Genomic DNA, 20862 nt, shown 5'->3' with positions numbered 1-20862 from the left:
ATAGTCCATACAAGAAAGAAACAAAGACTTTCCCTTCCATTCCAGTATGGACACTCGCAAGCACGGAGGCAATCGTCTGGAGAAGAACAGAGTCCTCTGCGTGTACTTGTTTCATTGAGCGCTTGTTTTGTGGAGGTGATTAACTCCTGAAGCTCAAGACGATACCATCCGGCTAATCGATCAGGCAGAGATGCGAAACGTACTGGAGCATTCAATCCGGTACTTTAGGTTTAGGGTTGATGCCTTTTGGATTGGATTTTGAGAGTTTTGTCTTGTGGCCTTGATTACAACTTGTGCAATGGCCCACAAGACAAGATCACTTTTAACAGCCACATTACACTCCAAAAAATTCAGGTTTGAGCACACACAAAATCTTGTCGTAATGGATAACCTAAGGCCAATGGCAAGCAACTGTGGTTAGGGTATGGATCCATCACTGCTGCATGATGAGTCAATCAATGGGTTTAGCAATCGATTGATCGATCTCACCAGCCTATTGATCAATTAAAGGGCCACATAACATTAATCAACAATCCATTCATGGGGTGAGTTAGTATGGGCAAATTAATAGATCTAATGAATCTTTCCAAGAAAGAAAGCAATAAAGCATTTATACATTTGCACAAAGACTTTGCATACATTTGTGGACTGTTGAGGTTACTCAAGCTTGCATTCACCACCTTGATTTGTAGGTTATCAGTAAAAATCCTAAAAACAATAAACTATAAAGTTGATTGTATATATACAAAAATTTGGTAGCTTTGTCTTGCTTAAGTCCTCTTTTCCTTACTTATAAGCAAGCTTTCATAGATCATCATGCTCATAAGGGGGCTAGCATGGAGCCTCCATCTCATGGAAAATGTCACATGGTGCCTCTACCTCCTCACTTAGAACTAGTAAGTCACAAGGAGCCACTGTCATATGGCACCTCCAGCTCCTCACTTGTAACCATTACATAGTGAGGAGCGTTCCCCTCACTAGCTAAAGCATCTTCCTCATCATGTGAAGCTACTAGCTCGCTGGCTGAGGGAACCTCAACTAAAGCCTCCTCCACCATCACCTTGGACCCATGTGAAGTGCTTTGCAAAGAAAAAATTCCAAAAAGAAACAAAGGATATCTACTAAACTTACATGTCATAGATGATTATTACACCATTTGTAATGACATAAACTCCATTAGGTGCAGTATCTTGCACTTGTAGAACTGCTTTCTTTGCATTCTCGGGATCCAACACTGCTTCTTTTGCAATCTCCATGATAGTAGGATGCTCTTCTGCCACTCCCTCTTCACTTTCCTTTGTAGCTCTACTTTGTGTTGCTCTCCTCATAACTTGTAATGGAGGAGGAGAAAAAAAAATCTAAAAAGAAACAAAGGATATCTACTAAGCATAGATGATCATTGCATCATTCGTAGCAACATAAACTCTGTCAAGTGTGGCTTCTCACACTTGTAGAATTGCTTTCTCTACATTCTCAGGATCCAGCACTACTTTTTCTACAATCTCCTTTACAATAGGATGCTCTTCTGCCATTCCCTTTTCACCTTCCTCCATAGCATCATCCTCTACTTATGTTGTTGGCTCCATAACTTGCAATAGATGAGGGTCACACTTGCTATGTCGGGAGAAAGGAGGACAACAAAGTCTCCAATCTTGAGTCTACACCTCAACAAATACTGCCACTAAGCTACACATAAGAAGTCCTAGTGCCTGTTCTAATAGAGTATCAATCTTTCTCCTAGAAAGAAAAAACACACACATATAAAAGCATAAATATGTAGACCATTCCACTATCCTCAATTAGCATAGCAATGCCTAATTTCCTAATTCATATATATTTCAAAATTCAAAATATATCAGTAGGACTCAGAAGTATGTTTGCATCACCGATATGATACGAGTGTTTGGGCCTAACAAGTTAGCAAACTGCCGCATTGTAAACATATACCCAAATATGCATTGTTTATACTGGTGTAAAACTCTTAACTCTTATAGTACACTCTATTTCTCTTAATTAGAAAGGGGTAATTGTTTAATGAGAGAGCCTTTAGTGGTTATTTTATCCCTATTTTTCCCTTAAGATTCCAAAGATCCACAGTGAAAATAAATTTAAATCTCATCCCATGATCACATGCACTACAGCTCCTCAACCATGGAAAGAAAAATGTAAAATAAAAAATGCATATGCATTAGAGAGGAATGGGCATAAATTAACTACTTACTTAAGTGTAAGTGTTGCATTGTAATGCACCACAACACAATCACTACAACACCCATTAAACTTAAGCTAAAAGAAAAAACCCAAGACATACACTATCAATTTGTAATATAACAAATTGTTACAATGCCAAAAACTACCATGCTCAATGCCCTAAACACTTAAAGTTTGTTTGCCTCTGCGATCTAATTGATCAAACTTGCCACCACAATACAATCAATACCGCACTCCAATGGCACTCATCACTGCACTCTAATCACACTCATTGCCACACTCTAATTGATTGCAATTGCTATTGTACTAGATTAGGGCACTATGTTGTAAATAAGCTGCAAGAAATATGATGCACAATCAGTTGGTGCTTACATTAAGGCACATTACACCTCCAAGTTGTAAGAAAAGAGCCATAACCCCAAGAACTAAGTTACAACCATGAGAAATGAGCCATAATTGTAAGAAATGAGTTATAGCTATGAGAAATAAGCTACACTTATATTTTATAGATTCCATAATGGTTCATCTTGTAATCATTTTATTTCATTTTGTATACTATCTACACATTTTATATATTTATATTCTAATAGTTTACTTAAATATAATCCCTTTATATCTTGTACTTTTGGTAATGATATATAAGCAAGTTTTTTTAAATCCTAAGTTTTGAGTGCATCTCTTGTTTTAGGACTTTAAAAGAGAAACACTGTAACCTAACAGCCCAATATAAATACCTTTATTCCCCCACCTTCATCCTAAAGAAAAGACCCAAGACCCTAGAAAAGAGCAAAGATATATAGTGTTTAAGTGGGGCACCATTTTATATGAGCCAGGAGCATTATAATCAATTTTTATTCCGGAAGTGAAAATTGCTCTTGAGCACTTCCTTAGGAAGCCTCTTTGGCACCCTTGAGTGTATGCTCATTCCTACCCTAAGTAATTCTAACCATAATTTGGTTTGGAATCACTATTAGAGAGTTCATTTAAGATTAAATCTTTAACCTCATTATCTTTACTATATTTTTTTCTCTATAGCCCCTCTCCCCCAGGGGAGATGATTACTTTGGGCTTTTACCCCACAACTGTATTAGTATTTAGATTCAGTCTATATATTAAAATTATAATGTTTTGATATTTCAGCTCTCTTTTATTTTCTTACCTATATTAAATTTTATATATCATATTGTGTGTAATATTTTAATTCTCATATTGCATCATTTACTAATCCATCTAGAATATAAATTCCTATTTATAATGCATTCCTTTAGTTTAGTATGAGCCTTTTGGCAATTTAATTGTTTTGAGACATATATTTAAGCCAATCATGACACAAGATTAGAGCCTTAGAGCCACCATATTACCATTAGCAAGCTGTGAAATCTCTCTAAAAACCACTCTCCATTGTAATTTTTATAAGAATATTGTTAAACACATTCAAATGCTTCAAAGAAAGGGGTGAAACCCACTTCTTTTTAACTTTGTTGTTTCATAGCAACCTAAACTGTAGAGGAATATCCTGATGGATCTCTTAAATCTATTGCCTGGCACCTTGCTGCTGCATCGTTTGCCGCCATCTTCAGAAGAAACTCAGCTTTGATACCTTTCTTTTCTCTGCCAACTGCAAACGTCGTGTAGGTCAATTCGAGGCGACTGAGTGGTTCAAACCGACGGTATCATACTCGCCAGAACATTCTAATTAGCATACACCTGTCTGAAGCAGGTAGTTTTGAAATCCAGAAACATCTACTTAGGCACACTGCGCCCACCTGACTCGAGCCGTCGCTTCTTGAAATGGGGCTGGGGCCCTTCGTCTTGCCTGCAAGTGAAAACAAAGCAAGTTAAGTGTAAAAAAGCACAAGAAACGCCATACTTACTGCGCGTGAAGCTTACAGTAGCCACCCCTTTCAACCCAGTTTCTGCAAGGTTTGTAGTAGTCACGGTTTCTGCCCATGCAATAGTCCATCACTCGCGGCTGCAGGATGGTAGGTTCTACCAACATGAGCCGCTGGTCAAAGTAGCCGAGATCATCGCGGACGTCAGAGAGCTTCTTGAACTGTACATCGACTATGGGGACGATTTCCTCATCCTGCTCATCAGGCGGCAAGTCAGTTTGCTTGATGTTCTCCGGCATTATATAGTAGTACCGAACCTCGTACTCGCTGTAGCCCGTCATGGCCTCCTTCCAAGCAGGTAGAACCACGGACTTCCAAACTAGGTGCGACTTCTTCTTAGATTTCAGCTTCCATTTCGCAACGGAAATCTGCAAGGCGTAGAAAATCAGTGTAGTGCCGTTTCTCACCTTCACCAACAGGAGATCGATCGCTTTCTCGTTGTACGCCATGGGAACCAGAAGTACGCCTTCTTCAAGCTCCCTATCTTGACCTTGCAAACACAGGCAGGTCTGCTTTTCCCCACCCTTGGGATACTGCATGACGTGTTTGAAGGCAGTAGTGTCATCTCCCATGAAGACTCGCCCCTGGTACTGCATTACGTCAATCAGAAGCCCTTCCACATTCCAGGCTATACGGGGGGTACGCTGGGGAGTCTGCTGCCTTATCAGATCCAGTTTAACCACGTTGACCCAATTCTTGATATCCAGTGTGGCTAAAGAGGCTTCCACCTCCCTGTATCTTGCTAAGAGCAGCCTCTTTGCCTCAACCTGCAGATAGGGGCAGAGGAAGCTAAGCTCCGTTCCTTCAGTGAAAAAACACGTCTGGTTCACGTGCTCCAGCTCGGCTTTCAAGTTTCCCTGGAGAATCAATCCAGAGGCTGCTTCCAACTCCTCCACTGTGTTCAGCTTCTTAATCAGCTCGCTCCAAAGCTTGCTGGTATATGGTAGATGAATATGTGTCAGGTACTTCTCAACATCCCACAGTGACACCTTAAAGTAGTTCAGTAGCCGTGGCATTCCTCCAGTGAGGAATTCCATGTCCTGCTGTCGTTCTATCGGTAATTTCGTTATCCCCAGCCACGTCATAAGCTCTTGATCGCTGAAAGGCCCATCAAGCTCAAGCCTGCTTGTGATATCCACCAGCGCCTCCCTGTCGTCTGTCAGTCTGGATAGATGCTCTTTGCTGTTCACCGAAGCAACTAAGACCAGCGGATGCCGTTGCCGAGCCCGTAGTATACTCTGCTTTGCCTCAGACTTTTTGGCCGCGTCTGGGTCCTCCACAGCATTCTTGACATGCAGCGACTCCCAGTCATCAACCACAAAGACCAGTTTGTCGCCGCCACTGTAACGACACCAGTTTTCCAGCTCAGGCAAGGTTTTCTCCTTGAGAATATCTAGCCAAATCTTCTCCTTCCCGTAAAATGCCAGCAGCAAGGCCCCCGCAAGGTGTGCAGGGGCTCATATATGTATGATTTTGCGTCCAGATAAACTATCTGCTTCAGCCCAGCCTGTTGGATGTGGCTGCAAACTGATGCAACCGCTAACGTCTTCCCGGATCCCTTTGCACCCACCAGCCGCAGATAAGTCTCGCCCTCCAAGCCGCAGATGCCCTCGTAGACAGAATGGCTTTGGTCCGTCCTATGAACAAGTAGACCTGCTGCTGTCCGCCACTCCACCAAGTTTGCTCCTTGGGAGGTATTGCACCAAGCCAGAGAAGTCTATAAGCCTCACGCTCGTTCCAGAGGTAGCTAGGGTCGTCCTTCAACGGCAGCCACCAATCGCGAAGGCATGAGCCAACCTGGACAGCTTCGCTCCAAGTAGTTACAAGGGGGACGATCCAAGCTGCACGAAAACAAGCCAGTGTAGGTGCAACAAGAGAAGAGAGCAACGAGAGCATACCTAAGTGCCTTTTGAAAGCATATTTCCCCGGGAAACTCGAGTAATCATAGTCCTTGAGGTCCTTCAGCGTAGAAATCGTATCTCCCTCCAGCGCCTTCACGCAAGCCTCAATGGAGGAGCTCATTTGAGCTTTTGGAAATGCCCACTTCAGGTGATCGTCTATTGAGTCGTCTAGGCTCAGCATCTTCATCTCTCTGGCTTTGCCCTACCCTGTTTAAGGATTTGGCTAGCCGAACTTTCCCATTATAAATGCTGACTCGTCAAAAAGACATGCCACGTTGGTTTGCCCTTTTTTTATGTTATCTTTTTTAATATATAAAGGAACTTTTGTCCTGATTTCATTTTACTTTTATATGTTGTTTGAAATTATATCGTTCTATGTTAAAGACACCTAATAGGTATACTTCATGATTTGCTGGTGTATCCTTTCGGCGTTCCCCGCCAACTTCGCAGTTGGCGATGGTTAACTTGTGCAAACGCACGCTGTTGGCAACCCGGTAACGAACACATGGCACATGGCGAGTGATATGGAGGATGCGTTACTATTGGCACTGTTCCTTCAAGTGGCGAGGTTCACTACTTTCGCTACTCCATGAACTTGGGTGCTGTTATGGAAACATAATATCCGCCATGAGCCGGCAAGATATGCTGTCAAGGTCCAAGTTTACGACTTGAAGTGGAGCAGGACTCGCAACAGCGTGTTCAAGGATTCCGACGTGCATGCCAGGATGCGCTGCGCAGTGTCTGGGAGGCCGACAAGGAGAGATGTGGATGCCGGATCCTTCTTCTCGGAGAAGGGGAACAAGACGCCTCTGGTTGATGACAGCGACCGCAATGGCAAGATACTCGACTTCTGGCACTTTGACAACATCCTGAAAGTGAGACAGCGCTGCCATTCTCGGGCGCAGGACTGGATCTCTGATGTCCCCAAGAAGTTTGCGGGGGAGGGAAGCGGATATGGGTTTCAGGCGTGTAATGTTGTGGACGGAGTGGTGGTGCTGGAACTCCCTTACAACATCGATGAAGAAGAGGAAGAGGAAGAGGAGGAGGAAGACCAGGAAGAGAAGAGCAAGCAAGAGGGAGGGGCAAACACGGTTCCAGATGAGAAGCAGGAGGAAGAAGAGGAAGTTGGCGATGACAGGATTTTGGTACCAGTGTATAGCTCACGTGGCAGAAACTACCATATATAACGAGCATGCGTGTGAAGCTGTTTACTTCAGGCCTAACAACACCATCTGCTTGATAGAAGCTAAGAACTTGAAGCGAAAAAAGATGGCATGAACTCGAATGTACTTTGTTTGATGTTTTTTTAGAATCAATATCTGTGGCTTCAGACGGATGCCTATCTTGCCAAAATTGAGCTTGTCGATGGCAGACGAGTTTTATTGATTGACTTACATTGACTTTTGTGAATTGAAAGACGCGGTCACCGTTCACCGGACAGACAGAATCCAAGTTGAGGAAACGATGCTCTTAATCATCTCATGTTGTGTTCTAGGTCAAAGAAGGAACGGAGAGCGAACAAAAGTTCGTACACCTCCGATATATCAGTGTTGGATTCGAGAGGATCAATATCCAAACTCTCATGAGAGAGTGCATGGAATTGATTGTCCTAGATGCAAAACTCCTTGATCCCGTTGTGTTTGGTTGGAGGTATAAGCTTTTAAATGCAAGTCAGCAGCCACGCGATTTGAACCGGAAAAGAGAAAAGTTAAAAACTAAGAAAATTTATGGAGAGTTTAGAGCTCGAGGTTTATCATTTCTGGAATCACAAGGCCTCTCACGAGTAACGAACACGTGGCACATGGTAAAACCATGCGGTGACACTGCGTCCTTCAAGACTTTTAAGATTTTAAGATTGTTCGCTTGGGTCAGGAGTCGAGATATTATCTCCAGCAAGATCTGCTCCATGCGCTGCGCAGTGTTTGGCAGGGCGTGGCGATGTGGATGCCGGCTCCATCTTCTCGGAGGAGTCGTCGAACGAGAGGACGTTGGGTGATGACATTGACCCTCACCAGTTTGTGGCGTGCAGTGGCAAGATGCTCGACTTTTTGAGAGCGCTCCCATTCTCGGGCGCAGTGCCAGATCCTTGAGGTCCCCAGGAAGTTTGTGGGATATGGGTTTCGGGCATTCAATGCTGGTTCACAACGACGATGACGAGGGAGAAGTGGAAGTGGACAACGCAGACAGGATTTTGGTGGTATATAACTCAGCAATTGAGAGGTGGCGGAAGTTACCATGCATTGACACCATCTGCTTGAAGGATGAAGAAACGAAGAACTATGAACTTTACTTACATTTGTTTAATATTGATTTTCATCTTTCCAAAATGCAACAGAGTCGATATTTGTGACTTCACACCATCTGAGTGACGCTGATCTCTCCAGTCTGTGCATTGAAGGACGCATTGAGCTCTAAAGTCTCAGTGACTTGCAGTGGTTTTCGGAAAAGCTTGACACCCTGCTTCCAGCTGCCGCCTAAAAAATGACTAGTCAGGAACAAACTCGTTGAGATGAGATCTTACTCACTTGGATTTACATGTCCCGTTGAAAGTACCAAATCTTTGTTCTCGGGATCCATCACCCAGTCCATCCACAGGACAACTCCATGGCAAAGTCCACTCTTTACGAAGGTAACCTGTGCTAAATGCCGAAAACGTTCAGTGGTGCCATGCCACCTAAAATGACTAACCTTTGCAAATACACTTAGACTGTGAATTTCCTCACGCATGTTGAACTCGAGCAGTGGAAACGGTTTTGTCAATGACTGACCACAACACAAAATTCGAGTTAAGCCCCTTGTTTCACGTAAAAAATACAAACCTCATGTCGTCCACATTGCCATACTGAAAATGGTAAAATTGGACTGTCTTGGCCATCTGGAAGGTTTCCACATGCTCCAAGCATTGAATTAACTAAGCTGTGGTCAAACCCTTCAACGCCTTCAAGGCAACAACGGCTTTGCCACAAATCCTGTTTTTACAAAAAGTGAAATCCTTTTGACGTCTCAAAAAAACTTACAGGAAGATAACAAGCCATCCCATAGAGAATTCCAAGGCAAGGAACTATAATAGGATTCTCTGATAGCAACGGACTTAGCGTCGTTCTCTCGTACCTGGAATCTCACTGCTTTAAACGACTTCCAACTCATAAGAAAACGAAAACTAACCAAAACCGCAGCTGCTTCCACGGCAACGCATGCTCGTACGTGGCATAATAAGGCTCTGCTAAAAGAACATCCACCTGTTGCGAAAAGAAAAAAACCCGTCAATATCCAATGGAGTTGCAAGACTGTATACTTCATGTCCCTTGAAATCGTCCCGGGTGAGATGCTTGACATCTTTGTGTATTATAGACAACTTGCTCGCGACGCTCGCCAAGTACTTCAAGCCATCTCTTCTACAGCCTGGGAACAACCCAGCCACATGGCAGGACCCATGTACTGTAGATAGAGCACACACGGCGCTCATCAGACCGTCATCCAGAATGAGACAGTTTCCAACTTCTCGCTCTCCAAGCTGGACATAAAGAAAAAAAGAAGAAAAAATGAGTAAGAATAGATTCAAAGGGGACTTACTTACAGCTTTCTGAATGACAGAACGTATGATAGAACGCCTGCTACCGTCCCCAAGCATGCGACACCTTTGTGGGCTCAGCTTGAAACCAGACGTAAAACTATTGCAGCGTCCACCACCATTGATGTCATACCGCACTGAGGTTTCATCGTGGCTGACTACGACGCAAAGCTCTGAGTGCTGCTCCACCGAAATACCTTGTCCAGGAAGAAACCAGACACATTGTTTCCAATGGTCACACCAATCACTTGCGCCTGAGAATTACCCTCTTAGAAGGAGCTACTCAAAGAATCAAACAGGAAAACAAACCTTTGACCCAACGAGGAGCAGTTGAGTAGCAAATCAAGCCATCTTTGTCAAGCTGCAGCACCCACCTTGTCAAGTTCAATCAGAGAGGAAAGCGAAAGCGAATCTGAGCAAGTTTCGTACCATGAAACTATTGCGTGAGCAGTCCCAGACATGTTGACATGCACGGCTCGAGTGAATTGTCCACACACATCTGGAGCTCTATAAAAGTCAAGAGTGAAAGCTTCAAACGGCTCAGAAAGCTGCAACACCACGGGTTTTTGGTAACTTGTAAGAGAACTCTACTAAATTACCAGCTTGATACCGGGGATTTCATCTACGTGAAAAGCATGTTGTCTGTGCTTGAAATAAGAGTAGAAATCCTCGGGAGCAAAAGCCATTCCGTCCTGCAGCTGAGCTTCTACTCCTTGAAGGTCGTGAAATCTCCAGAGAAAGTCGCACTCGACCAGCTAAGAAAAAGTTGTAAACTCCATCGATTGGAAAAGAGACTTTACAATACCTGGGCATACACAGTAGCTCGATATGGCACTGTTGCAGCATTAGGCTGGAGTAAATGCTCGTGAGCGTGCCTCAAGCTTGGAATTATCCCTTCTCCAAGCAACTCCGAGTCTAAAATCTCACATACCTGGAGAGATACTTAGTAGAAGAGTCCAGCGGAAGAAGAACGTACCAATGCATCGGCTCTGCTGGAGATGTCCACCCCGACTTTGATCTCATCCGAGCGCATATGGAGCAGCTTGATCGCTCCCATCGTCCCATTGTCTCGGCAAACTTTGCGAGCCAGCTTGTACATTGGAAGAAACGATTCGCAAGCAGTCACCTGGCACTGCTTTTCCATTGCCCGCCAAGCCATCATCGACAAGAGCCCAGTCCCAGCACTGCCAAGAATGCATCTATCTAGCTCAGCAAAGAAGGATCTCTAACCTTACCCAATGTCGAGGACATGGCCATGGCGGCCGAGCTTCGCGATTGCGGAAGAGAATGCCGTGTTCCTGGCGCGATCATTCAGCATATCAAGGTACATGCTCTCCGCCAAGGCATCGCTCGCATCGCCATCGCCATCGTCTCCATCGCTGACGAGAATCCATTCGCTCTCGCCCGTGAGCGCATTCACACGCTGCTGGAGCATTCCCTCGCTAAAACCCTAAACTCAAGATAATAAGTAACAAGTAAATGAATGAATAGGAGGCAGCAGTGCTTGGAGCTCATCCAAAGCTCTGCAACTCCCTCTCAAGCGCTCCAAGCTCACTCCAGGATCCAATCCATCCTCAAGGACACGAGCAACGACATCTTCCTTTGCAACAAGCTGATCGAGATGTATGGGAGGTGTTCTAGTGTCGCTAATGCCCGCCGGGTCTTTGACTCGCTCCACAGGAAAGATTCCTTCTCCTGGGATCTCCTGCTCATTGCCTACGTAAGGAACGGGCTTTTGGAAGAAGCCCAGAGAATCTTTGCGACAATGCCTCACAAGAGCGTCATTCCTTGGAATGTGCTCTTGGCTGGATATGCCCGAACTGGGCATATGAAAGAGTGTGTGGAGATGTTCGAGGGAATGCCCGCTAGAAACGAGGTGACGTACACAACGATGATCAGCATGTATGCCCAGAGTGGAGAGGTAGAGTCTGCGATTGAGATCTTTGAGCAAATGCCAGAGAGAGACATTGTTTCGTGGAATGCCATGATCAGTGCATGCTCTGAGAATGGACGCCTGGATCTCTCCCAGCAGCTGTTTGGCAGCATTCCTTTGCGGAATGTGGCGACGTGGAATGGGATGCTCGCAGCCTATGCTCGAGCCGGTCGTCTAGAGGAATCTGCAAACTTCCTTGAAGAGATGCCAGAAAGGAACCTGGTTTCATGGACAACAATCATGGCACTGTATGCCCAAGAAGGGTATTTACAGGAATCTGAGCTTATATTTCTGGAGGCCCATCAGATCGACATCGTGTGCTGGAATGTGATGCTTGTTGCACATGCCCAAAACAAGCAAGGGCATCGTTGTTTGGAGATTTTCAACAGCATGCCCGAATGGGATCTTGTGTCGTGGAATGCCCTGATTTATGGTTTGGGCGAGGCAGGCAATACAGTCGGGTCACAAGAGATGTTTAGAGAGATGCCACAGCGCAACCTTGCCTCGTATAATGCCATGTTGGCAGTATATGCCCAGTCACGGCATATTGAAGAAGCTAAAGAGATTTTCAAAGACATGCCATATCACGACGTCTTATCGTCCAACACAATGATTGCTGCATTCTCAGAAAGCGGCCTCGTTGAATATGCCATGCTTGTGTTTACCAAAATGGCTTTCAGGGACATTGTATCCTGGAACTCAATGCTTGCGGCATATGCCTGCCACAGTTGCATAGAGGAGTCTACGTGCTTGTTTGAAGAAATGCCACAGCGCGACCTCGTCTCGTGGACCACAATGCTACTCTTGAAAAGCAAGAGCGGGGTGTATGAAATGGTGGAGATGGAGCAACACTTCAACTCCATGCCAGAGCAGGATCTCCTGTCATGGAACACAATGCTTTCAGCATACTCTCATCATGGGCATCTGGCCAAGGCCATTAGGATGTTTGTAAGTGTCCCCCAACACGAATCAGCTACATGGAATACCCTGTTGACAGCATATGCCGTGAATGGGCATTTGGACAGAGCTTTGAAGCTGCTGGCCCAGATTCCCGAGCCTGACCTGATTTCATATGCTGCAATGCTGGCAGCCCTAGCTCATGCGGGTAGATCACTTGAGGCATTGGAACTGTTTGATTCGCTCAAGATGCTCCACCTCCCTGACTTGACGTGCTTTGTTTTGGGTCTTGTGGCGTGCAGCCATACTGGAAACGTTAAGCGAGGAAGGCAGTGCTTTGCTTCAGTTGTAGCAGACTATGGAATGGAGCCAAGCAAGCAGCACTATAGATGCTTTGTGGATCTGTTGGGCCGGTCAGGACACCTGAACGAGGCAGAAGAGCTCATTGCAAACATGCCATACTTTCCAGATGTTTTGGAGTGGACTAGCTTGCTTGGGGCGTGCAAAAGCCATAGAGTCTTACAGAATGGTGGACGTGCCGCAAATATGGTATTGAGTATGAATCCAAACGAGGGAGGAGCATACGTATTGTTGTCTACACTTGTCAACCGGTAAAAGAAGCCCATATGTACATAGTTAATCATAGTGTCTCTAGCTAGCGGTGGCGGCGGCGGTGGCCGTGGTAGCAGTGGGCGATAGCTCCGCCGCCGCCTCCATGTAACCCAGTAGCTTCTCCAGCCGCTGCGCTACGTCGCAGTGGTAAGGCAGCGGTCGGCGGCGGTGGAGGTACATGGGACTGATGGTCAGCCATGACAGGCCATAAAACTCGGCTCCAAGTTGCTCTAGAACGTAGCGGATTTGCTGCTTGATGCCGCTGCTGCTGCCTTGCTTTCCTGTACCCGCACTGCTGCCGCCAGTGTTGCTGCTACTACCGGCGTTGTCACACAAGCCATTCCCACCCAGACGCATTCCTTGCGTCTCCTGCCGAGCCTTGGAGGAGCCAAAGTGTGCTACGAGACCGATCTGGAGCGTGCTCGGCCATTCCTCCTCCATGGAAACTTGAGCAACCTCGGCTCGTAGAGCTGTGGTCGGGCCGGAGATGACGTAGCCGGATGCAACGGGAGAGACGGAGCCTCTGCTCTGGATCCACTGTCCAAATGCCGGGGCGTTGACTTTGTTGCTAGCCACCGAGTCTGACGAGGAGAGCGAGCGTAAACCGTGAGCGGGAATGAAGAGGTAAGCCCCGTTAAGAGAAGCGATTGTTTTTGCCATGCCAAAACCGGAGGCTAGTCCACTCGAGCTGGCTACGGACCATGTCGAAGCTGCTGGAATGAAAACATCAGTCAGCGTATAGTTGGATACGAAGGAAATTCCAGCTTACCAGCAGATTCGGCGAGGCTCAGCACCTGCAATGATTCGTCACCAGACACCGTTGCCAAGGTCACACCGGCAAGCTTCCCAGCATGGAAGTTGATCTCCGGCTTTGGGTTTAAGCCGCGCGAAACAAAAGACGACGACGAACCTGGAGACGATGGAAATCCCACGACTGCGCTCACATTTCTCTGCTGGGACAAAGAGCTACCATCACCGCCGCTGTCCGGACGAATCACCACGGGCCATGCTCTGGATTCATCTCCCGCGATGTTCATAAACACGCGTTGCCATTCTGCAGCATGGTCGAGGATCAGTTAGCTTGATAAGAAAAAGTATAACTTGATCATACCTTGGTACTCGGTTTCATACAGAACACCCATGCGGGTGACGGTAACTGTGTGGCCCCTGTTGCCTGCCGTTCGAGACATGGTTGCCAAGAGCTGCTGACCCTGTTGCATTACCTGACTAAAGAGCTGACACAGTTCTTTGGAGCAGTCATCCTTATCCTGCGTGCACCGGGGACTAGGAAATACGTTCACGTCCAGCATCTTCCCTTGGGAATCTATCCAGACGGCGATCAGCCACAGCCAGTTGCTCGTCCACGAATAACAGCAGTGAAAAGAGAGTGGCTGGCTGCTAGTCCTGGAGACCCCGTCGGCTACACTGCCAGTGTCTGGTATCCCAAAACTCTGTGTCGAAACCTCTTCTGTTCTGGCTTTGGTCAGTTGTCCCATAGAGTGGTCCAATAAACAACCATCCGCGAGAATAAACAGAGGCTCGTATAAGAGTCGGAATGGTGCTGGCGGACCGGAAGCAGACGTTTCCAACAGCCTGGAAGAAGACCATGACTTGTCCCAGCGTAAGTTTCCAGTGTCCAGTAATGAGACATTCCGACAGTCTTTCCATGTCATCGCAGTATTGCTCTGCAAACCCATACGGGATTTAGATGCAAAGCCATATTGTTGCGTATCTTCAGCAGCTTTGTATGGTATACGACGCAGCTTGTTATATACTGCAAATGATAGCTCCTTCAGGATGTCAAGCCCGGCTGCAGGCGAGCTACTCAACCTTATCACCGTTTCGGGAGTTACCACTTGCAAGGCTAGCCTTCCGATAGAAAATCCGACAACTGGTTGCTTTCCATCCTCCATTGAATTTTTCCCTGAAGCCTTTTTGATGTTTAAGTTCGGTCCAATGCTCTGACAGGTCTCCATCAGCGTTTGCAAAACCATGGAGGGCTCCGACGAAGGACTTACAACGTAAAGAACCTGCACTTGTGTGTTAGAAGATACATACAAAGTGGCCATCGCATACCGTGCTGGGGCTGTTTTCATGATCAGCCTCCAGGGATACAGAATTGCCGAGGTTGAGGGATTTGCACGCTTTTCGAAGAGACTTTCGAAATTCGGAGACATCCCAGCCATTATCCATAGCCGTTATGTAGTCGTTTGCCAGATTAATAGATGAGGAACTTCCTTTAAGCTTGGAAGGAAAATCTACTGGAACGAATCCAGGTAGCAAGCGTTTGCTGACAGTTTGTGCCGTGACAGTGGCTGGAATGTGTGCTCCAAGCTTGCATGCTTCATAAACTGCACAAATAAAATAAAATAAAATAAAATAAAAAATAAAAAATGAGGGGAATCCCAACAATGGTGGCATTGAAGACTTACCACTACTGAGTTGCTGAAAAAACTCAAGTGCGGAACACAGCAAAGGATCCAAACCAGCGCAAATAACGTAGTATGTAACCTTCGAAAACGAGTCAGTGAATTTGGAAGACTTAGCAAATGAAAAGCCTTACAGATTTCGGGTAGCCATACGGTTCGAAAGGAGCTTTTTCCCAGTACCGCAGAGACCTTGGAGCCGTTCTTAACCAATCTTCTTGATATCTGAGACGAAGACACTATTTAGGACAGCAATGAAATGGCAAAAGAGAGAAATACCCGACGAGAAGAGTAGGCACTGGAAGCATGGCGTATGATAATGCTTGACTTTCAGCATCATCAACACACAACCTTCTCTGAGCAGCATCCTCGGCCTCTCGACCACTCCTACGAAAATCCGGAGCATGATTATCCAGATCCTGCAAAGACACTACCTTCGCCGATTGCGGAGGCGTAATAGGCTCGCCGGTTATACTGCTGACAAGGTCCTTAGAGTCAGATGGTCCTGAATGATTGTCTGTCGGAGTCTTACCCCGACACCACTCAGCCAAGCTCAACGGACCAGCCGCATTGATATCACTAAACGCAACACCCACAGCCTGACGCATATCTGACTGAAGAATGCTTGCTACTGTAGCAGGAGAAATCTGCACACCACCACCGCAGAAAGCTTGGTATTGAATGAAAAAAAAAAAAAAACAGACACTCACCTCGGTGATAGAAGGATCACACACATCACTTGTCCAGCTCAGATCCTGTTGACTTAGCTTCTGCTGTAAAGTCAGCCAAGCTAATGCACCATCTCCATGCTCCCCATTCAGAGATATGTCATTGCAACAAGCTGCTTGTTGAACTAAAAGCGGTATCAAGTCGACGATGTCCTGCATGGCCGCGTCACTTATTTCAGACGGAGTGCCAACCTCTGGAGATGCTATATTGGAAACCACTCCGCGGCCACCATCCGGAGGCCTTTGCTGCGGCTTTGGTAAACCAACTGGACGCCATACGCCAACCTCAACTGGCCGAGGCCCATCGTGAGATAAGTCATCCGTATCTCCAGCAATTCTTTCAGGAACTTTCTTCCGATCAGGCTTGCGCCGTAAGCTGTCGCAGGCATCTGACGAGTCCGTTATTTCAGAAGTGCATTCCTTATGAGACGACTCTGTAAGCTTGGCATGTTCGTTCGGATGAGCACAGTACGCGAATCCTTTGACGCTGTGGAGTTGAAGTTGAAACATTGCACATTCCAACTCCGTTGCAAGTGTAGCAGCCAGTGGCCCTTGTATTCGATGGGAGTTACCAGTTTTCGCAACCAGAGTATTGTCCGTAGGCGATGTTTCACCATACTTTAAGTTGCCGAAATTGTTAACTGCTACATTTTTCCGTTCTTCAAACTCGGTCCGCCATCTAGAGTGCGCTTTACGTTCGTACGAGTCTAGCTTTGGCGTCGGTGGAGGAGTCGCTCCATAAACATAGCTTGCGGACTGAGAAGCTGAAGTTTCCTTTCTTGCATCTGGTTTGTATGCAGGTTTTCTGTCCAGCTTGTCCAGACCAGTAATATCGATAGGAGCATACTCGGAAGCAAATATCAAGGCCGCTTCGGACTTGGCCACTAGAGAAAGACCGGCAGGAACGAGAACAGGCGGTGAAGATTCTGGTTCGCACTTCTCATCGACGACTGTGCCTGTATCCTGTTCCTTTTCCAAATCTTCCGCTTGACCCAATACCTCAAGCATAGGAAAATCCAGTATCGGTAGTCGCATTGGATCTGAAGTCTCAATAAACTGTGTTCCCGGAGTATTCGACCCATCACCGTCAAACGGGAACATGTATGATTGGGATTCCATCGTCCCTGGAGGCTACACAGCCACGAAGTGTGCGTCAGGGCAAAAATCTGGTCGAAAGAAGAAGCAGCATACCTCACCGAAACCAAGCCCGTCACCTTCAAAGAAATCTCCAAAATCTCCGAACTCCGCAAAAAAGTCTGCATCACTTTGCATGTTAACCTGATCGGTCCAGTCCCAGGGTGTCCCCGCCTGACTTGGTGCACCTTTCGTGGACTCGGCATTATTTGCGGCTGACGATGAAATCTCAGGGCTAGTTCTTCTTGCAGATTTAGAACTATTGTGCATATCATTTCCGTGTTCTCTCCCGCGCTTTGATCCCTGAAAAGCAGCGCAAGAGATCGATAAGTCGGCAGTAGCAGCAGCTTACCGGCAGACGCTTATTATCGCCATCTGGGGTGCGTCCTGACGAAGATATCATCGTCCCATTTGGTCCAGCCAAGGTAGCGGCGGAATCTGCATCTTCTCTGTAGTCGCCATCATCATTCACATCACTTTCACTGCCCGAGCTACCCCTACTGTCACTACTTTTGATACTGCTACCGCCGCTACCGCTGCTAGTGCTGCTTTTGCTGCCATTGCTATTCAGCTTCCAAATAGTATTAGCTTTACCCATAGCCTGTAATCTATGTCTGCACAAGATCAACATTGAGCTGCATGTCCTTAGGAGATACAAAGAGCCTTACCCTGCCAGATTTGTAAGCGGTAGAAATTTTCTTACGGAAAAGGCGTCCTCAAGCCAATGTGTTCCGGCCTGCTTTCGAAGCCAGCACCTGCCGATAATTTAAATCAATATACTTTGCGCGGACGCCACCTCGTAAGCATACCTTTTGAGGTAAGTTCGAGCAGAGATCGGAGGCACGGTCGGAACAACCACAGCTTCCGGCGGGAAAATAAAAACCTTTTCAATCCACTGGTTCTGATCCGTCTTGGGCTGAGACTTGCCTTTGGCTAGCTGGAACCTCATGCGAACTTCGACATACCAGCTTCGAGAGGCAAATCCTCCATTCCTCGGAGTGACTGAACTTTTGATGCTAGAGTCCTTCAGAGGTCCAGACTTGCTGCAATGGCAACAGTATTTCGAGCACTGGCTCTATCAGCCTGCATAGCAGCAAGTCCATTGTCTGCAATCTATATTTCCCAGCAATGTTCTATGAATGACAATGCACAAGCATGCAGCTACTCGTTTTTACCTTTGGGATATTTGTCGAACCAGATCTCCAGGGCAGCATCCAGTGAGCCATCCCGTCAGACCATAGGGTGCAACAACGACTACATAAACATAAAATAAAAGGAAAAAGAACGTGAGACAATCCGATCGCTTTTTGTTGCATACCAGCAGGATTCTCTATCGGTGGTGTAGAAGAGGTCAGATGCTGCGTAAGTACAGCTCGAACATCTGACGCTGCCAAAGGCCTCATTCGTCTGCATCGATAACACCAAGTTAGAGCATCCCATGCGGTACATACGAAGCCTAACCTTCTGGAAATGCGCAAGTGGACAAACACGCCTTCTTCACTCGCAAAAAACGTAGCTTCACAAGACGGAAGTGTTCGTCTGCCAAGTAGTTTGGATTCATAAGAGCAGAGAGACGCGACCAAACCGAACCCCACCTGAAGTCTGAATCATCTGCGGTGTATCTCTTGCACTTGACAAACATATCACCGAAACGAACGTAAGCAAAAGCACCCAGCGCCCTGCTCAGGGAATACAAATGCATAAGCTAAGGCCAGAGCTACAAAAATTACTACTTCACCTTTCAAAGCGATTGCGAAGGGCTTGGCATAAGGCTGCTGTCACTTCCGTCGACGTCCCAGGACAGGTCCACACTCCGGATTTTAAAACTGCCAAAAGAAAAGCAAAGTGGCATAAGTTCGAGCAGTAGCAAGACAAGAGTGGAGTTCGCAAAACCTCTCAAATCCAGAGACGACCTGCTGTCAATGTGACGCCCGGGTAAAAAGAGCCACAGTTTGAGCTTTTGGCCTGCAGCAAAAGACAGAGAAAGAAACTCAGTAAATGGATCCAAGCCTCGAGTTTCACTGGCCTTTGTCTTGTGACGAATAAGTCCATGAACTAAGTCGTCCTTCATTCTGGAGCTCAATGTGTGCTGCGAGGAGCTGCTTAGCGAGCTTATCTTCGCTGCATTCTTGATTCTTCCTGCTCGCGAGGAAAGCGTTACACTAGGCTACATTCCTGTTTGTCTAATCACTCTTACCTCTGGGAATCGTCCGCAACGAGCTGAAACCACGAGACTTCTTGCAACCCGCCCTGTAAAACCGGCATTCATCAGCAACGACAGCTCCAACCGCGACAGCAGCACTTACAATTCGGAAGACATTGGTGAACATCATCGTCGCGGGGCTGCTGTGGCGCCTTGGCCAGCGCCACTGCCAGTGCCACGCGCTAACCCTAACCCTAGAGTGATGGACACGTGTGCGGCGAGGATTTGCTTCCACTCTAGTTTAAAAGATTTTTTCAAGATGACTATGTTCCAGATGACGATGGCCATTCGTAAGCAGCAGTAGCTGCAGTGGTGCCTTTGGATGAAGTTCAGATTGCTCAGCTACAGAATCAGGCAATGCAAGAAGCCGCAGATTTGCTCTTCAGAGGGGTGAAGCCATGGTTTGCGGACAAATCAAAAGTTCGTGGGGTTTTCATTGTTGGCAATGGTGTCGGTGATTTGACATATACTTTGAGTTTTATCCACTGGATAGAATCAGGTATGCCCTTTGCAGCTTCTGCGACGAGTGCTGGGAGTGATATGGACCAGATTGCATCCGAAGCAGATGTCTGGAACAGAATTGTGGTCCAGTTGTGCAGTGATGACCTGGTGCCTTGGACCGCCCTAGAAGGTGCAATGGGTCACTCAAGCCATATGGCAAGCCTCCCTGATCTCTCACCAACACTGCTCAGTCTCTTTGCTAGTGAGTTCACGACACGAAACAAATGCGTGCACGTGATTCAACCTCATAGTGCAGACACAGGATCTCACCCTGAGATACTCTAGACATTAATTGAAACACATTTACTTTTCAAACAAAAGAACCCACATTCACAATCAATCTACAAAACGAATATAAACACACTCCAATCCAATCACACTCTAAGAAACACTGTTAAATACAGAAGCCTTGAACCCATTGCTTCCTGCTCTTATCCTTATATTCTTGGGATCTTGGAATCCCCTGCATGCTCTGTAATTGCACCCTCATTTTGATCGTTCACGAGTTTGTGCGGTACAGCCTCTTATGTGGAAAGCCAGAGGTGCCCGGCACCTGGCCGTTTTCGAACCCACAGACTGGAGCCTCCGAAGTGAGATGCAAGTGTCTTGTGACTTTCTGCTGGGGGTGCCTCGACTAGCCGCAGCCTTCGATCTCGTGCGAGCTCGCTGCCAAGTGGAACGCCAAGAACAAGTCCGAGAGTGGCAACGTTGCATGGCTGGTTGGCAAGTGCAGCCGGCCCATAGAGAAGAACAGGCTTGACAACGTTGATGTTGTTGCTTCTAAAAGGAACAAAGCCTTTGTGCCGCTCCATACAAGCACCAGTTTTGCTGGATCTGCCTTGAAGCATGGCGC

The 20862-nt window shown here is 46.6% G+C and overlaps 3 protein-coding genes across 4 annotated transcripts; 1 reads left to right on the top strand and 2 right to left on the bottom strand.

The window, feature by feature from the left end:
- Positions 1 to 8272: 8272 nt before the first annotated feature.
- LOC9647623 (protein arginine N-methyltransferase 1.6) lies at positions 8273 to 11022 on the bottom strand. Its single transcript, XM_002990104.2, has 14 exons — positions 10811 to 11022; positions 10552 to 10759; positions 10381 to 10506; positions 10175 to 10330; positions 10005 to 10123; positions 9885 to 9949; positions 9582 to 9829; positions 9300 to 9518; positions 9170 to 9243; positions 9022 to 9115; positions 8824 to 8973; positions 8693 to 8767; positions 8530 to 8638; positions 8273 to 8478 (listed from the first exon to the last, which is right to left on the bottom strand). The coding sequence occupies exons 1-14, from the start codon at positions 11008 to 11010 to the stop codon at positions 8357 to 8359; spliced, it is 1965 nt and encodes a 654-aa protein (XP_002990150.1). The 5' UTR covers positions 11011 to 11022; the 3' UTR covers positions 8273 to 8356.
- A 36-nt stretch (positions 11023 to 11058) lies between these two features.
- LOC112342314 (pentatricopeptide repeat-containing protein At4g02750-like) lies at positions 11059 to 13020 on the top strand. Its single transcript, XM_024663962.1, has one exon. It carries the CDS (start codon positions 11059 to 11061, stop codon positions 13018 to 13020), a length of 1962 nt encoding a protein of 653 aa, XP_024519730.1.
- Positions 12958 to 19720, bottom strand: LOC9647622 (mediator of RNA polymerase II transcription subunit 13). Of its 2 annotated transcripts, none has more exons than XM_024663936.1 (21): positions 19612 to 19720; positions 19503 to 19555; positions 19332 to 19444; positions 19199 to 19270; positions 19044 to 19131; positions 18901 to 18984; positions 18767 to 18844; positions 18624 to 18712; positions 18481 to 18559; positions 18115 to 18348; positions 17974 to 18060; positions 17658 to 17919; positions 17363 to 17608; positions 16154 to 17302; positions 15723 to 16090; positions 15581 to 15668; positions 15450 to 15528; positions 15094 to 15368; positions 14129 to 15047; positions 13787 to 14071; positions 12958 to 13730 (listed from the first exon to the last, which is right to left on the bottom strand). In XM_024663936.1, the coding sequence occupies exons 1-21, from the start codon at positions 19636 to 19638 to the stop codon at positions 13057 to 13059; spliced, it is 5349 nt and encodes a 1782-aa protein (XP_024519704.1). In that variant the 5' UTR covers positions 19639 to 19720; the 3' UTR covers positions 12958 to 13056. The 2 variants fall into 2 exon arrangements, with proteins under 2 accessions (XP_024519704.1, XP_024519705.1); XM_024663937.1 differs by having other exon boundaries at positions 12958 to 13727.
- Between the last annotated feature and the right edge of the window lie 1142 nt (positions 19721 to 20862).

This window comes from Selaginella moellendorffii, unplaced genomic scaffold (assembly GCF_000143415.4).
Source record: "Selaginella moellendorffii unplaced genomic scaffold, v1.0 SELMOscaffold_105, whole genome shotgun sequence".
Lineage (NCBI taxonomy): Eukaryota > Viridiplantae > Streptophyta > Lycopodiopsida > Selaginellales > Selaginellaceae > Selaginella > Selaginella moellendorffii.
Note: the sequence above shows the minus strand (reverse complement) of the source record. Positions and strands in the feature narration are given on the sequence as shown.

Excerpts from the sequence above, each read along its gene's own strand:
- LOC9647623 (XM_002990104.2), bottom strand. The coding sequence starts at position 11,010 with ATGCTCCAGCAGCGTGTGAATGCGCTCACGGGCGAGAGCGAATGGATT. Across the intron at positions 10,760-10,810 it reads GGCCATGTCCTCGACATTGG|TGCTGGGACTGGGCTCTTGT; the intron begins GTAAGGTTAGAG and ends CATTCTTGGCAG. Across the intron at positions 10,507-10,551 it reads CCAGCAGAGCCGATGCATTG|GTATGTGAGATTTTAGACTC; the intron begins GTACGTTCTTCT and ends GTATCTCTCCAG.
- LOC112342314 (XM_024663962.1), top strand. The coding sequence starts at position 11,059 with ATGAATAGGAGGCAGCAGTGCTTGGAGCTCATCCAAAGCTCTGCAACT.
- LOC9647622 (XM_024663936.1), bottom strand. The coding sequence starts at position 19,638 with ATGATGTTCACCAATGTCTTCCGAATT. Across the intron at positions 18,985-19,043 it reads CTTCGCAATCGCTTTGAAAG|GGCGCTGGGTGCTTTTGCTT; the intron begins GTGAAGTAGTAA and ends TTCCCTGAGCAG. Across the intron at positions 14,072-14,128 it reads GTATGAAACCGAGTACCAAG|AATGGCAACGCGTGTTTATG; the intron begins GTATGATCAAGT and ends ACCATGCTGCAG.